Source organism: Procambarus clarkii, chromosome 27 (genome assembly GCF_040958095.1).
Source record: "Procambarus clarkii isolate CNS0578487 chromosome 27, FALCON_Pclarkii_2.0, whole genome shotgun sequence".
NCBI classification, from domain to species: domain Eukaryota; kingdom Metazoa; phylum Arthropoda; class Malacostraca; order Decapoda; family Cambaridae; genus Procambarus; species Procambarus clarkii.
The window spans coordinates 3,080,180-3,097,516 of record NC_091176.1 but is presented as its reverse complement, the minus strand read 5'-3'; the positions used below and the strand labels follow the sequence as shown (position 1 = coordinate 3,097,516).

At 44.1% G+C, this 17,337-nt stretch overlaps 1 protein-coding gene across 1 annotated transcript in view; it reads right to left on the bottom strand.

Annotated features, from left to right (window-relative positions):
* Snr1 (SWI/SNF related, matrix associated, actin dependent regulator of chromatin, subfamily b, member 1) overlaps positions 1-15,839 on the bottom strand; it is a 100,792-nt gene extending 84,953 nt beyond the window's left edge. Inside the window, exons 1-2 of the mRNA XM_069332252.1 lie at positions 15,684-15,839; positions 3,629-3,734 (exon numbers count right to left, since the gene is read on the bottom strand). Of these exons, the coding sequence (XP_069188353.1) occupies positions 3,629-3,734; positions 15,684-15,782 (205 nt within the window). The 5' untranslated portion in view covers positions 15,783-15,839. The remainder of the gene's footprint in view (positions 1-3,628; positions 3,735-15,683) is intronic.
* Positions 15,840-17,337: the final 1,498 nt, after the last annotated feature.

Genomic DNA, 17,337 nt, shown 5'->3' with positions numbered 1-17,337 from the left:
AAAAGAAACAGAAGGACCACCAAGAAACTTCATCCTGTACTGCCGCCGAGACAAAACCCGCAGGTGGGACACCCTCAATGAAGCCACCTGATTACCATACAAATGGTGATAAACTCGAGTCAAAAATACCAAACACGAAGACTCGAGGAGAAGGGCGAACCAGTCTTGTAATGAGCCGGGACGATATTCTGAAAAAGGCAGAGCCACGGAAAAACCTCCGGGTTCGGACACCGGGCAAGCAGCGCCTGAAACCATGGCTGGGCCGGCCATCACGGGGTTAAGAGAACTGCTCACCCCTGGTAAGTCTCCAAGCGAGCCAGGATCTGGAACAACAGCTGAACCGGGGGAAAGAGGAACAGGAACCACCACCTCGACCAGTCCTGCCGAACTGGCCCAGCTGTGGTTTCAGGCGCTGCTCGCTCGGTGTCCGAACCTGGAGGTTTTTCCGGGGCACATACAAGACAAGGAATGGAACTTGTCTGTACTTTAAGCTGTTATCAAATATCATTATTAGCATGTTTCCTCTGTATCTTGTTCCATGCCAGATTCTTTAGGTCAATAATCTCAAGAGTACTCTACACTCTAGTTTGCATATTATATCCGAAAATCCAAGACCTTGGAACAGAATTAAAAATCAGATTAAAAGTAACTTAATCAAATATATATTTAAACAATAAATTCATGATGATTATCACAATTCAAAATATCGAACTCCAGATTAATAAACAACGTAAGTCACTAGACATTGAGGACACTACAGCTGACTGCCCCCCTGATAATCACACATCTAAATTTGGGAACCATGAAATAAGTCACCTTAACGTCCACTCACCAAGTGTCTAAGTTGAATAGAGAGAGGGGGTATCTACAGTTGACAGGAAGAGTCACCCCGGCCAGTTGACAACCTGTCTCGGTTACTGTCCGCCGTGCTCTGCTCTGCTCTGCTTTCCTCTCCTCTCTCCTCTCTCCTCTCCTCTCTCCTCTCCTCTCTCCTCTCCTCTCCTCTCCTCTCCTCTCCTCTCCTCTCCTCTCCTCTCCTCCTGCTGTGCTTTCGAATGTACCGTTCCCTAGGTATTTATTGCGAACCTAAGAGCTAAACTCAGCCCACAAGTTGATAGCTCCAGACCATATCTGCTTGATACCTGCTTGATGGGATTCTGGGAGTTCTTCTACTCCCCAAGCCTGGCCCAAGGCCAGGCTTGACTTGTGAGAGTTTGGTCCACCAGGCTGTTGCTTAGAGCGGCCCACAGGCCCACATACTCACCACAGCCCGGTTGGTCCGGAACGTCTTTTAGAAAACAGTCTAGTTTTCTCTTGAAGATGTCCACGGTTGTTCCAGCAATATTTCTTATAGTCGCTGGGAGGATGTTGAACAGCCGCAGACCTCTGATGTTTATACAGTGTTCTCTGATTGTGCCTAGGCACCTCTGCTCTTCACTGGTTCTATTCTGCATTTTCTTCCATATCGTTCACTCCAGTACGTTGTTATTTTACTGTGTAGATTAGGGACCTGGCCTTCCAGTATTTTTCATGTGTATATTATTTGGCATCTACTAAGCCACACCTTAAACGGCGGCTTGTCTGAAGGACACACCCTGCTACCTGGCTACAATTATCAGTTTAGCAGATGCCAAGTCAGATCACACGACCTGACCACAGGTCAGTTTGACATCATTAACACTTAAGAGGTGTGACTTTTTTAATGGCTACAGGCCGACAGACGTCGCCTCTCAAACTCTTGTCTAGTTAACTCAAGTTGTATATACATATTAAATACAAAACACCGTTATGGTGTTACAACGTGGCTGGTTCAATCTTCTCCTCGAGTCTTCGCATAAGGAATTTTTGACTCGGGTTTATCATCATCTCTATGGTGATCAGGTGGCTTCCTTTGTAGTGTCCCACCTGCGGGCTTCCTTTGTAGTGTCCCACCTGCGGGTTTCCTTTGTAGTGTCCCACCTGCGGGCTTCCTCCAGGCGGCAGTATGAAGTTTCCTGGCGGTCCTTCTGTTTCTTTCTGTGTCTTCGTCATTATGTTTTGCTGTCTGTTAGGGTTGTGTTGTCCTTTCTCTCTTGGTTGTTCCAGCACCGTCATCTTATGCCTAACATTGTCACCTCGTATCGTGCGGCACTGGCGGAGCCGCTTCAGCTTGCTTTCGGTATTGACGTTATGTCTGCACCATTTCGCAAGCTGTCTCGTGTGCTGTTTCACCTCCAGTCTGCTCATGCTCCATCGAGCCGTCCTGGTCATTGGACAAGGTGCTCTCATTTTTTTCTTCTCAGTTTGTTGTGGCCCCTTCGGTTCAGGATTGCTTTTCGAAGGCTCTTTTTCTATTGGCATTAGCCTCTGGGGGTCGGGTCAGTGAGCTTCATGCCCTCCTCCGGCACACGGGTTTCTGCTCTTTCGGTCGCGGCAATCGATTTGTCCGTCTGCAGCCGTCTCCTTCTTTTCTGGTGAAGAATGAGACTGCTGCTTTCCGAAGGGGTCCTTGGGTTGTTGATGCTTGGTTGGTCAGGTCGGGGGGTGCATCATGTTTTGTGTCCGGTTGCAGCTCTTCGCCATTATTTGTGCACCATGGCTTCTGTGTCCGGGGACACTTTGATATGGTTTCCCTTCTTCCCTGTTCGTGGGTGCGGGTCTCCCAGGTCATCCGCTGGATTGTTAAGGCTAGCCAGCCTGTGGTCTATCCCCAGGCTCATGACGTTCGCAAGTTCGCTGCTCTTGCTGCCGTGTTTGGCAACATGTCTTTGGCTGACATTCGGGTTCGGGGATTTTGACAGTTGAATAGGGTCCTGGCTGCTCGGTATCTCGTGAACGTTCCTGAGCCTAGTCGCTTTAGGTCGGCGGTTGCAGACACTTGTCTCGACTTTGAGTTGAGGAGTGAGCAGCGACCGCCTCCCAGGTAAGTCCCTATCTTTTTCCTCTGTGGGTAGTCAGCTCTGGGGAGCCGAAGGGGCTTTTCCCCCAGAAAACCAGCATTGAATGTAATGAAACGCCATTTTCTGGGCGAGACATGGAGCCTCCCCGGCATCCCTCCCTCCCTGCGGTCGGCGGTTTTTTGTATGTTTTGTTTGACATCCAGCCTCAGAACTGATGGGTGGATAGCCGGCGTGAGGGGTCTGGGGCTCCCCCTTCCCCCTCCTGGGGAAGGGGGAGCTGCACAGACAGCAGCGCGGCGACATATGACGTCATGCTCATTTGCTCGTTTCTGTTTGTGCAGTTCTATCCACTTGTTCAACTTTTGGTAGCAAACATTACCAGAATAGGAGTTTGTTTTGGGATGCTTACCTTTCTGGGTGCCTGACCCGATCGATGGCAGACATAAAATGTTTCCCACCACACCGGGGTTTCTATAGGTCATTGCTCCCCATGCCTCTCTGAGGGGGCCAGGTTCAGACCATTGCTCCTCGTGCCTCTCTAGAGGGGCCAGGTTCTGGCTCGTGGTCCCCGGTAGGCAAGAACTCCATGCATTGACTGATGCCAGAAAGATATACATATCCATTCAGCCTGGGATAGCTCTGGAGGAGCCGACGGGGCTTCCCCAAGAAAAATTAAAAAATAAAGCATCTCTACCAAGAATACCTAACCAGCAAGGAGATACAAGGGTGTGTATATAATATACTCTTACCAAGTTCCATTAACTTTTTTCGTTCGTCATTGGTGATGGAGCGTCTGTACATGCCAGGAAATTTTTTATACAATGACCCACGGAACAGACGCAGGTAGTTGCCAACCTGAAATGTTTAATTTTGGTTAATTTCAATAAAATACATAAAACTTAAGAGCTCAAGGTTCACAGTTCATACCAATAATGGTTTTCATTTCAATATTGGTGGAGAAGAAATATCTATGACAGATACATTTGCAAGGTTTGAAGGGTATGTTATGGGCAAAATAAACACAACTTAAGAGAACCTGCATATACTGCAGACAGACTTATAACATTTGGAATTCCCAACACTGGTACACAAACTAAACTAGTCAAAGCACAGGAAGCAAAAAGCTAACAAAACTGGTTGAAGGATTGGAAGTAATTAACATCAGTGGGGTAAAGGATAGGAAGCAGAGAACTACGATTAACGGGATGAAGTTCAGGATGGAGAAATATCATCACTAGTGATTCATATCTGCATCACTGGTTCCAGATTATCCTTTTACACATTTCACATCCTGTTATGTGGCAGCCAGTCAGAACCTGTCTGTTACAGTCACAACATGTCAGTCAAGCATTTGGTCAAGACCAGTCACAGACAGTCATAACCAAAGGCAGTCAAGCATTCACTGTTGTAGTAGCAACCTGTTAGGCATTTAACAGTCACAATTTAACAGTCAATCAGGCTTTCACAGTCGCAACCCGTCAGTAAACAATAAAAGTTTAACACTCGCGCGCACTGGGCGAGCAAGCCCCGCACTACCCCAGGTGGGTTTCAGTGTTTCACGGAAGAGCGCAGTAATTCTGAAGTGTATACTCTTTTCAACTTTGTTATCTTGAGGTTATCTTGAGATGATTTCGGGGCTTTAGTGTCCCCGCGGCCCGGTCCTCGACCAGGCCTCCACCCCCAGGAAGCAGCCCGTGACAGCTGACTAACACCCAGGTACCTATTTACTGCTAGGTAACAGGGGCATTCAGGGTGAAAGAAACTTTGCCCATTTGTTTCTGCCTCAATTCATTTGTCACCTCAATTCTCGTCCAAGGTTTTTCAATTTGGTATCATTGTGTTTGCAATAGAATTCTCTACAGGACTAAAGGCATATAAAGTCCAAAAGCCCAGCGCACCATCCGCAACAAAAAATGAAAGTGAGAGCATGTTACCCGGGAGCACGCAAGAGCGATAAAATGTGTACACCCCTTTCACTTTGGTCACCTCAATTCTCGTCCTAGGTCTTTCATTTTGGTATCAATGTGTTCGCAATAGAATTCCCAACAGGAATATATGCATGTAATGTAAAAAACTGCAGCACGCTCCACCCGCCGACATGATGAAAGCAGGCCGAGATTACCCAGAAGAGAGTGCTAAGCCATCCCCCAAGGGGCGCCTGGCCTTCCACTAGAGTGTGCAGTAATACTGAAAAGTGTATACTCTTTTCAACCGTGTCATCTCAATTCTCGTCCTAGGTTTTTCAATTTGATATCAATGTGTTTGTAATAAAATTCTCTACAGGACTAAATGCATATAAACTCCAAAAACCCGGCTTACCACCCGCAGGAAACAGAAGCACACAAGAGCAATAAAATGTGTATACTCTTTTCACTTTGGTGAAAATTGGTCACCTCAATTCTCGTCCTAGGTCTTTCATTTTGGTATCATTGTGTTTGCAATAGAATTCCCTACAGGAGTTCAGTGGTACCTTGCATAATGCTCGCCCCAAAAGGTGAACATTTTGGGTAACGAACAGCCCGATCGGCATCAAATCGTCCCGTATGACGAACGCTGGTTTGAGTAACGTCAACACCACATGGTGGGGTCGCGCTGCTTCTTGCACATTCTTAGACGCCTCCGACGATGCACATAAATTATGTTGTTCTTGTTTAAAGATGCTAATGATGCTGGGATATAAAAGGGTGACTGCTGAGATGTTGCAAAGCATTGACGTTTTTGTAGGAAAAAAGAAATGAAATTTCTGAAATACAACAAATGTCAAAAAAGTTCGTTCGGTGTTCGGCAGGTAGGCTGCTCCATTATAACAATTTTCTTTGTTTCAAATGTGTTCCATTTGTTTTGTATTTGTCATTTACGTCTCAATAATGGGGCAGCCTACCTTACATACACTGAACAAACCTTTATGACATTTTCCTTTCTTCAAATGTGTTCAATATTTATTTTTCATTTGTCTTATAGCAAAAGGTTTGCTCAGTGGTGTCGGCAGGTAGGCTGCTCCATGTTTCTTACATAAAAAAACATATAAAAAAAATGAAGAATTTTGAAAACTAGAACAAATGTCATAAAGGTTCGTTCGGTGGTCTACAGGTAGGCTGCTCCATGTTTCTTAACACTTTCGCGCTAAAAAAAAAAAAAGTTGAAACAATTTGATAAATGGACAAATGCCATAGAGGTTCGTTCAGTGTTTGTCGGGTCGGCTGCTCCACAAAATAAAAAAATAAATAGTCAACAAAATAAAATCCAGCCCATCAACCATGAAGAGCTCAGTCCCCAGGGTACTGTGCTTGCTCCAGTACTTTTTCTCATCCTCATATCGGACATAGACAAGAACACAACCTATAGCACTGTATCATCCTATGCAGATGACACTAGGATCTTCATGAAAGTAGGCAACATAGAGGACACGGCAAACCTCCAATCAGATGTAGATCAGGTCTTTCTATGGGCTACGGAAAATAATATGGTGTTTAACGAAGATAAGTTCCAGCTCATGCGCTATGGCAAAAATGAAAATATAAAAACGGAAACCACGTACAAAACCCAGGCAAATCATAACATAGAACGAAAAGGGAAAGTAAAGGATCTGGGTGTACTCATGTTGGAAGACCTTACCTTTAAAGAACACAATAAAGTAGCCGTCACAACTGCAAGAAAAATGACAGGTTGGATAACAAGAACTTTTCACACTAGAGATGCTATACCGATGATGATACTTTTCAAAACACTTGTGCTCTCTAGAATGGAGTACTGCTGCACAATGACAGCCCCTTTCAAAGCTGGAGAAATTGCTGACCTGGAGAGCATGCAGAGATCCTTTACTGCTAGAATCCACTCAGTAAAACATCTAAACTATTGGGACCGACTAAAGAGCCTAAATCTGTGCTCCCTTGAGCGCAGGCAGGAGAGATACATAATAATTTACATGTGGAAAATATTAGAGGGGCTGGTCCCAAACCTGCACACAGAAATAACATCACATGAGACCAGAAGACATGGCAGGATGTGCAGAATACCCCCGTTGAAAAGTAGAGAAGCAACAGGTACTCTGAGAGAGAACTCTATCAACATCAGAGGCCCGAGACTGTTATCTTGAGGTTATCTAGAGATGATTTCGGGGCTTTAGTGTCCCTGCGGCCCGGTCCTCGACCAGGCCTCCACCCCCAGGAAGCAGCCCGTGACAGCTGACTAACACCCAGGTACCTATTTACTGCTAGGTAACAGGGGCATAGGGTGAAAGAAACTCTGCCCATTGTTTCTCGCCAGCGCCTGGGATCGAACCCAGGACCACAGGATCACAAGTCCAGCGTGCTGTCCGCTCGGCCAATCGGCTCCCTGTTCAACACGCTTCCGCTACACATAAGGGACATAACTGGCCGACCCCTCACAGTGTTCAAGAGAGAACTGGATAAGCACCTCCAAAGGATACCTGATCAACCAGGTATCCGACTCATACGTCAGGCTGCGAGCAGCCGCGTCCAACAACCTGGTTGATCAGTCCAGCAACCAGGAGGCATAGTTGACGACTGGGCCGCAGGGATGCTAAGCCTCGGAAGCACCTCAAGGTAAGGTAAGGTAACCTCCATCATTGAGAAGTAAATGACAAATACAAAACAAATTGAACACATTTGAAACAAAGAAAGACTGTCATAATGGAGCAGCCTACCCGACAAACACTGAACGAACCTTTTGCTATAACAAATATGAAAGACTAGGGCTGCTGGCTGGGTTAGTACTGCGTGAGCAACCATTTGTGGCACACGTGCCTCTGGCTCCCAAACACCTGTCCGACACAGTGTTGAAAGATTGCGCTCAGTCGGTGAAATTCAGACCTTATTGTTTGAAGAATATAAGGGTCATAATATTGGTGAAGCTAGGCGCAATAAGGACTTAACACAACGGTCGGATGCAAGTGATACAGCACCTATGAGCATGATACAGCGAGCGTATCCAGTTGTAGCTCTAAGCCCCACCCTTGCCATTTCCAATTTATATAGATGATACATAGATGAATGGTTTTCCGCATTCAGTGATGATGCATCTGATATAAGTAGCATAGATGAATAATATGGCGCCTTCCACTAACACTGTTAGCGGAAGCCGCTAACAGTGTTAGCGGCTTCCATGGTGGTGTTTTCCATAGATATTTTCAAGAATGGCTGAATCTCTTCCTGACTGACAGACACTCTTTGAGGCTAGCTGAATCTCTTCCTGTGTGGGACCCTACAAAGCGATCTTTTCAAGACTACCTTACAATTTAACCTTTTCCTATAATCATTTCAATACTACCTTATGCTTTACAATCATGGCTACATACCACCTACAAGTACTAAAGCCAAGGGTGCACGCGAGTGCATTATTTGCAAGCACACAGAACGATGAAACAGGAAGCGAAAATCTATCTGTAGCTGATGCAACGAGAGCAAAGTCGCGCTGTGTACCATGGAATACTTCGTTGATTATTATGCACCTCCAAAGTACTGAGTGTGTAATACAGTGTTACTGTGTAAATAGTATGTGAAACTGTACATATTGTAACTTTAGTGAATTTTTATCACATAATATTGTGACAATAAACATTTATTGTGGACACATTACTGACACATGTATCACAGTTCCATGGAACATTATGAACATTCTACTGTATACATATTGTAAAGGACACATATATGCATCATATACGATAAAAGAAACAAACAAAACCGCACTGGAAATACATAGAACAAATATTTGAAAATATATTTGTGGCAACACGCGGTGCTTGAATGGCCCAAGCGACCGTGTCTGAGAGCTTCACACACGGGCGACCAGCCCCTGATGACGTCACAGGGCACCTTGTCCATGTCTTCACAGCCAAAGTAAATGGAATTTGGTAATTATTTTTACATAGACGTATTCAGGGCAGGGAATTTATCATTTTACAAAGAAAAATTATTTTCGGGGAACACTTGATGTCATGCACACTGGGGGAATTTCACAATAAACAATGCATCACAGTGATTAATGGGGACATTCGTTTTGTATGACGTCTGTTTCACATGACGAACACGGTGCCGGAACGGATGAAATTCGCTATGCGAGGTACCACTGTATATGCAAATATAAAGCCCGGTGTGCCACCCACAGCAGAGAAAGTGATGGAGTGCTACCCCAATGGGCGCTAATAAAATGGGTATACAGTGGTACCTCGGAATGCGATTGTCCCTGTATGCGAGGTTTTCGGAAGGCGAGGTGTATTTACTCCAAAAATTTGTCTCAGAAGGCGAGGGTTACTTCGGGAGGCGAGTTTGGACGCGAGTTTGTTGATACGCGTACAGCCGACCTTGCGCGTTCGTCGCCCCTCCGCCCCGCCGCCCCTCAGTTTATTATTGTCTCGCGCTCAGTGACTACCCCCACATCAATTCTTCTCGCGGATTTTCAGTGTTTTGTTGGATTTTTGGTGATTTGTCTATACAATTTGTTATTATATATCTCACCATGGGTCCCAAGAAAGCCAGTGGTAAGGATAAAGGCCAGAAAGCTCATGTGAGGATGACAATAGAGGAGAAACAAGAGATCATTCGGAAGCATGAGAACGGTACACGTGTTGTTGAACTTTGTAGGCAGTACAACAAAGCCACATCAACAATATGCACTATACTTAAGAAGAAAAATAAGATTATGGGTGCTAAAGTGGCAAAAGGAGTAAGAACATTAACGGCACAAAGACCACAAATACTTGAAGAAGTGGAAAAGTTGTTATTAATTTGGATACACGACAAGGAGTTGAGGGGTGATAGTGTTTCGGAGGCCATTATTTGTGAGAAAGCCAGGGTGTTGCACGAAGACCTTCTAAAGAATACCCATGCAACGAGTGATGCAGATAAGAAAGAGTTTAAGGCAAGCAGGGGCTGGTTTGAAAAATTTAGAAAGAGAAGTAGTATCCATAGTGTTACAAGGCATGGGGTTATGTGATGTGATTATGGAAGGGGACTCCCCTTCCAAACAGTAACTCCTCTCCTCCTCCCCCCTCCTCACCATCTTCCATACGCCTACAGCACTCGACAGCAAGGTAAGTAATAACTGGAACACAGTTTTGTAGGTTTATTTAGATGAATTAGGTATAAAAATTTAGTTTGATGTGGGGTTTTTGGGGTAGTCAGGAACGGATTAATTCATTTCCCTTTATTTCTTATGGGGAAATTAACTTCGGAATGCGAGTTTTCGGAAGGCGAGGCGTCTCCAGGAACGGATTAAACTCTTATTCTGAGGTATGCCTGTACTCTTTTTCAACTTTGTTACCTCAATTTTGGTTATAGGCGTTTCATTTTGGTATCAATGTACTGTAACCACACGATTATCCCGGATTCGAACATCCAGAAAACGCCCTTATACAGCCAAAATCGTGACAAGATAAAGTTATCTCAATATCCGGCCAAAATGGCCATGGGAGCTGGATAAAAGCTGGTTTAGCTGGATAAAAAATTGGAGTCGGTTAAATTGCTGCTGATGTTACACTATCTGGACAGTCAGCCGGATAATCATAGAATTGTCTGGATATGAAAGCCATGGGGCAGGCCTTACCATATTAATCCCCTCTGCCTGTGGCTCGAGATGCATGGTGGAGGAGGGGGTGGGGTGGGTGGGTGCTGTCGGGTGGGTGGGATGGAAGTGTCGGGAGGGACCACCTGGGTACAGGAATTACCATTAATTTTAGAACAATTCATCATAGCCAAAAACAAATGCAATAAGTACTAGTAATTATGTAATAACAAATATATAGGTTTCCTAAAAACAATGCGCACAGGCTGAAGTTTCCTTCAAAAATATTGTGAGTTTTTTTCCTCCTGGTGGCCTACATAACGTGCTATAGCTGCCCCAAGTGGACCCTTCCAACACTGGTTAACCCATGTGCTCCTGTTCCTCTTGTTATACACAGTGCTGTGCCATTAGTAAAATATTTTTTTAAATAACTTTTTTATTTTCATAGTAACTTTGAACATTTTTGGCCAAGACTATGTCTGGTAGCAGCATCAATCATTCTGGAGGTGTTAAGAGGAAGAAGGTTGTCCTAACAATTAAAGACAAGTTACGTGTTATACACCTCAACAAGTGAAGCATCACAGGCAAGACAAATGCCTTCAAGTGAGGCATCACAGGCAAGCAAGCGCCTTTAACAAGTGAGGCCTCACAGGCAACCCAAGTGCCTTCAACCAGTGAGGCTTCAGCAGCTGGCAGTCAAAACTAACTTTGCTTAATGAACTGTACAGTAATTTTAAGTGTTAATTTTGGTGTTGTGTTAGTATAGGTTACGTAAATTGCAAGAATTCTTAACTTCAAGATGTGTGGCATCAATCAAGAAGACGAACACCAACAAGGTAAGTTGAGGTTTCTAGTAGAATATTTAATAATTATATGTGACAAGGCAATTCAAATTATGTTTGTAGTATAAAAATAGTTGGAAATGGTCACTTTTGGACTTGTAGGTGAAAAAGTACCATTATCCGGAACACGTGATAATCCGGCTGGGGGTCCTTCCCATATAGTCCGGATGATCGAGTGGAGACAGTATTCCCAATGAAGTTCCCTACAGGGAACTATATGCATATAATTCCTACAGGGGTATATGCATATAATGTCCAAAACTGCAGTGCGCCCCTCCCGAAGCCGCCGCCAACTTGCCGCCGCTGACGACGTAATGCTGCGTCGTTAAAAGAAAGTCCGTCTACTAAATGGACGACGCAATGCTGCGTCGTCACCGGAATATAGTGTTAATGACAGGCGCTCTGGGAGTCTGCCTCCTGATCCATCAGCTGATAGCAAGGAAACTCACTGTCTATATGGCTGGGAGGGGTACAGCTGGGGGGGGGGGGAGGTCAGGTGTGCAGGATGAGGGGATGGAGGTAGCGGGGAGAGAGAGGATGGTGGGGATAGAGGTAGCGGGGAGAGTGAGGGATGGGGTGATGGAGGTAGTGGGAGAAGGGGGGTGTCAACTCTGCCAACCATCTCACTACTGCCCACCTGCACACACTGCCACCTGCCTGACCACTGTTGCCCGCCTATCCACCCACTTTGCAACCTGCCAATCTACCATTCTTCCAGATTCCCCCCACCATCCATCCATCCAGTTCCCCCTACCATCCATCCATTCAGTTCCCCTACCATCCATCCATCCAGTCCCCCACCATCCATCCATCCAGATTCCCCCCACCATCCATCCATCCAGTTCCCCCTACCATCCATCCATCCAGTCCCCCACCATCCATCCATCCAGATTCCCCCCACCATCCATCCATCCAGTTCCCCCTACCATCCATCCATCCAGTTCCCCCTACCATCCATCCATCCAGTTCCCCCTACCATCCATCCATCCAGTTCCCCCTACCATCCATCCATCCAGTTCCCCCTACCATCCATCCATCCAGTCCCCTACCATCCATCCATCCAGTCCCCTACCATCCATCCATCCAGTTCCCCCCACCATCCATCCATCCAGTCCCCTACCATCCATCCATCCAGATCCACCCCATCCATCCATCCATCCATCCATCCAGATCCCCCACCATCCATCCATCCAGATCCCCCCACCATCCATCCATCCAGTCCCCTACCATCCATCCATCCAGATCCCCCCCACCATACATCCATCCAGATCCCCCACCATACATCCATCCAGATCCCGCCACCATATCTTGAGGTTATCTTGAGATGATTTCGGGGCTTAGTGTCCCCGCGGCCCGGTCCTCGACCAGGCCTCCACCCCCAGGAAGCAGCCCGTGACAGCTGACTAACTCCCAGGTACCTATTTTACTGCTAAGTAACAGGGGCATAGGGTGAAAGAAACTCTGCCCATTGTTTCTTGCCGGCGCCTGGAATCGAACCCGTAACAGGATCACAAGTCCAGCGTGCTGTCCGCTCGACCAACCGGCTCCCATCCAGTTCCCCCCCACTATCCATCCATCCATCCACTTCCCCCCCCCACCATCCATCCATCCTGTTCCCCCCATCCATCCAATTCCCCTCACCATCCATCCATCCATCCAGTCCCTTCACCATCCCTCTACCCAGTCCCCTCACCATCCATTCTTCCAGTCCCCCTCACCATCCATCTACCCTGTCCCCTCACCATCCATCTACCCTGTCCCCTCACCATCCATCTACCCTGTCCCCTCACCATCCATCTACCCTGTCCCCTCACTATCCATCCACCCAGTCCCTCACCATCCATCCATTCAATCTCCTCACCATCCATCCATCCATCCAGTCCCCTTACCATCCATCCATTCAATCCCCTCACCATCCATCCATCCATCCAGTCCCCTTACCATCCATCTACCCTGTCCCCTCACCATCCATCCATCCAGTCCCCTCACCATCCGTCCAGTCTCCCCCACCATTCATCCTATTGTCCTCCCAATACAATATTCAACCACGATCATCACTAGGCAGGGAGATGCTGGTAAACTGTATGGGCCACGCCCAGCACCCCGCCCCTCGCCTGGCAGAACAGAACCACGCGCTCGTTATCCCATACATGTATCAACAAACTCGAGCACTGAGACAAACCTCGAGTACCTGCTTGATGGGGTTCTGGGAGTTGTTCTACTCCCCAAGCCCGGCCCGAGGGCAGGCTCGACTTGTGAGAGTTTGGTCCACCAGGCTGTTGCTTGGAGCGGCACGAAGGCCCACATACCCACCACAGCCCGGTTGGTCCGGCACTTCGCTTAGAAAACAGTCCAGTTTTCTCTTTTAGATGTCCACGGTTGTTCATCCATCAATTGTTCAAATGTCCACGGTTGTTCATACCGAGTCGAGGTACTCGTTAAGTACAGTACATGGTAGTTTAAGTAGCGAACGCATACCAACGAATAATGATTAGTAACTATATAACAACACTATTGTCCCATGGAGTTGTTTTAACAACATGTCTTTTAAATAAATCTTGAATGTTTTCTGGCTAGTTATGTTAGATATTATTAAAAACACGCATTCTACTTGGTAATATCATAAATTAAATTTGCACTAATTTGAGCAGAGAAATGCGACGACTGGATCACTGTGTGCAGAAGACCGATATGCCAGCAAACACTTTCCAGACAACAATATATCGTGGATAAGTCGCTCCACAACATTGCCACTTGGACCATCGACTTCATTTGATGCCACATACTAGTATTTACTTATTTAATTATGAAATGATATTATTTCAGAGTAAAATTATGTTTTCTCATGTTCTGCATTCAGCATCAACATTATAGTGAGTGAATATACCACATTTCTTCATTACTTATGTAATGCTAAGAGGCTTTGAGTAGCTTTGGGTCATTAGAGCGACAGCATCTTCAATAGATGGGGCGAGTCGCTATGGGAGCTTATTTTAAAATTGATATATCTTTGTTCTCAACAACATATATTTCCTTTGGTCACTCACAATAATGTTTATATCTATGCCTTTCTGAAGAAATATAATATTTTAGGCTTTATTAGCGTATATTTGTTACTTACACAATATATCGGCCAGTGCGTAGGCGTCTGCACTCTATGACCAACAAGCTACTAAAAGCCACTATAAAAACATATGTATCTTCACTTGAGCTTTAGATATGTCTATTGTAAAGCATTTAAAATTAAGCTTATATTTCTATCTTTCTTGAGACATATAAAACATTTATGTTTATTAACAAATTTACATGAAATAAACATTGATCTGAGAGAGAGAATTGCTCTGTCGATCAGTTTGTGCGGGGTTGGAGCTCGGGGATTATAATATATACCTATCTTCGCTTTAATTTAAAATATGTCAATGGTCAGGTTGAAGTGAAAATGAAGCTTATATTTTTATCTTCCTTATGACACATAAAACTCTTATGTTTATTAACGAATATGGATGAATAAACATTATTTTGAGATGAACATTGTGGGGTTATGAGCTCGATGAGCGATGAAAACTGCCATCTTTATACAACTACATATAACTTTGATTTTACTTAAAATATTTTTATGGTAGAGGTTTTACATATAGATCCCGATTATGTCTATCTTCCAACATATAAATAAATTTTATTTAATAAGTTACCAAGATGTTTTCAACAATATTCTTTAGGTGTTCGGCTATTCCAAAATAGTTGACCATTTTGGAGACAACACATGGCTGACCCATCTGGCAGTTGGTCAGATTCATATAGTGTGTCGACCAATGCAATGGGTGAAAAGCCAATCTATAAACAGATTCAATCACTTTTCAGCTCATTGCTTCCAATCAATCACTTTATGAAGCTTTCAGGAGTTCAATTTTTGTCTCCGTTCATTAGTTCAGATTTTAAATAAACTGGAAATGAAACAGCGTTTTGCATTTTGATGTGCAGAAGATTGCACATAAGATATGTGAATGAATGTATGGATCTGGTAAAGATAAGCCCCACAATGGTCTTGTATTAGTTGACAGATTGTGCAAGCTTTATGGCTTTAATTACTGTCTTCATTAAAGAAAGGATTATAAACTCTCATAAAAAGTTATGAATTAAACCCATGAAACCGTCTACCCGCCGAAGCTGTAAATGCCAAAACACGGCTGAATTTTCAAATCCAGCTTGATAAAATCACCAGAACAAATGGAGGAAACTTTGACAAGCCGCCGGCTTCTTGTCCTCGTCAACGCCACTTGATAGATTGTGGTCTCGGGTAAATTCATTAAAAGATCCAGAGGGCAAAAATACTAAGTGGTACAGCATTTTCGCTACATCTCTGACGCTATACCCAAGTAATTTGATAAAATATCAGCAGAACTACTAAAGTATCAATAGCACCAACAGCAATAGTTCATACCTCTGATCCAATACACCAAAATTCCCCATTTTCCTCAAGTTGAAAGCTAACAGGCTTGTCGCCGTACGTCTTCGCCATTTTGAACGTAAACAAAGCCATCGTATCACTGAAAACAGTTCACATAACTATAAAAGCTACTGATATACGATTAGTAATTCCTATATAATATATATGAAAAGCTTCCAATTCAATATTATTTTTACTAAATATTACAGTGTTACGAAATACTCATAAAAAAAGCAAAATGGCCAAATATTGTATTAATGTATACAACACAACATGATCTGGACATAAAAGATGTTGGCTACAAGCAATTGTTGATTTGATCATTAAAGGCCAGTACGAGTCTAATACTTTATTGATATTATTTATTTACGAATAATGTATATAAGCGTTTTGTAACAATTTTTTTGAGAACATACAATAAATCAATGGCATACAAATCTGCAATATTATTTAAGAAAACGCTCGTAGTACAGCTGGATACGGCTTCGACTCATAATTCCCAGAACCCCGAGATCGATTCCCGAGCGGGACAGAAATGATAAGAACATAAGAATGAAGGTAAAACTACAGAAAGCCTGTTGGCCCATACGAGGCAGCTCCTCAAACGTGCTCAAATGATCGGGCACGTTTCCTTTCATCTCATGCTTCCGTTCACATAGTAAATTGGTTCCCGGGAGTTACTCCCGGGGTACCTATTAACTGGACTATTATTAACTGTACCTAAGGTAACTGCAGAAGGCCTATTGGCCCATACGAGGCAGCTTCTATTTATAACCACCCAATCCCACTCATATACATGTCCAATCCACGCTTGAAACAATAAAGAGACCCACCTCCACCATGTTAATTGGTCCCATAAATAAAAAAAATCCTGTTACCGAACCAGTATTTACCCCAGGTATTTCCTAAATCAAAATTTATCCAATTTATACCAATTGTTTCGTGTTCTGTCTTGTGCTGATACTTTTAATATCCTATTAATATCCACTTTGTTATAATATTAATAATAATAATATTTTTATTTAGGAAACGTACATATATAGAAGCAGAGTTACAAACATACTGTTGGATATAGAGATAGAGCTAGTACATACAATACCAAAAGCCACTAATACATATGGAGTTTCGGGCAAAGTGTGGAGAAAAAACACTTAGACTAAAACTTAATAGTAATTGGGAGTAAAGTATAAATTGTGTTGAAAAAAGGAATAAAAAAAATAAAAAAAGAGGGGGAACATGGCAAAAATCTGCAAATTGTACAAGTAGGTCAACAAACAGCATTGTTTAGAATAGCAAGACATGGGTTGATATTTAGAGGGTAAGGTAAGTTACATGGACTTAATTAGGTAGTTGTTGTTTTAGATTCTACTCAGAACAAAAAAGTCCCAAGTAGCACGGGCTATGGTGAGCCCGTAAGTGGAGGCTCTTTGGAGCCATTTTCTGTATCAATAGCTGATGCTGTAGATCTGGGGGATGGATGGGGGTCTTCATAGTGGATTTGAGCCTCGGAGGGCTGGCTGTAACAGTCATGGAGCTGGTGGGTGTGTTGACCTTTAGATCTTCTGCTTTTTCTTTGGCTGAGACTTTGGCTGAGTCACACTGTCGTTTGGATGGGGAGTAGAAATAGCCTAAGCTACTCTATCCCTTT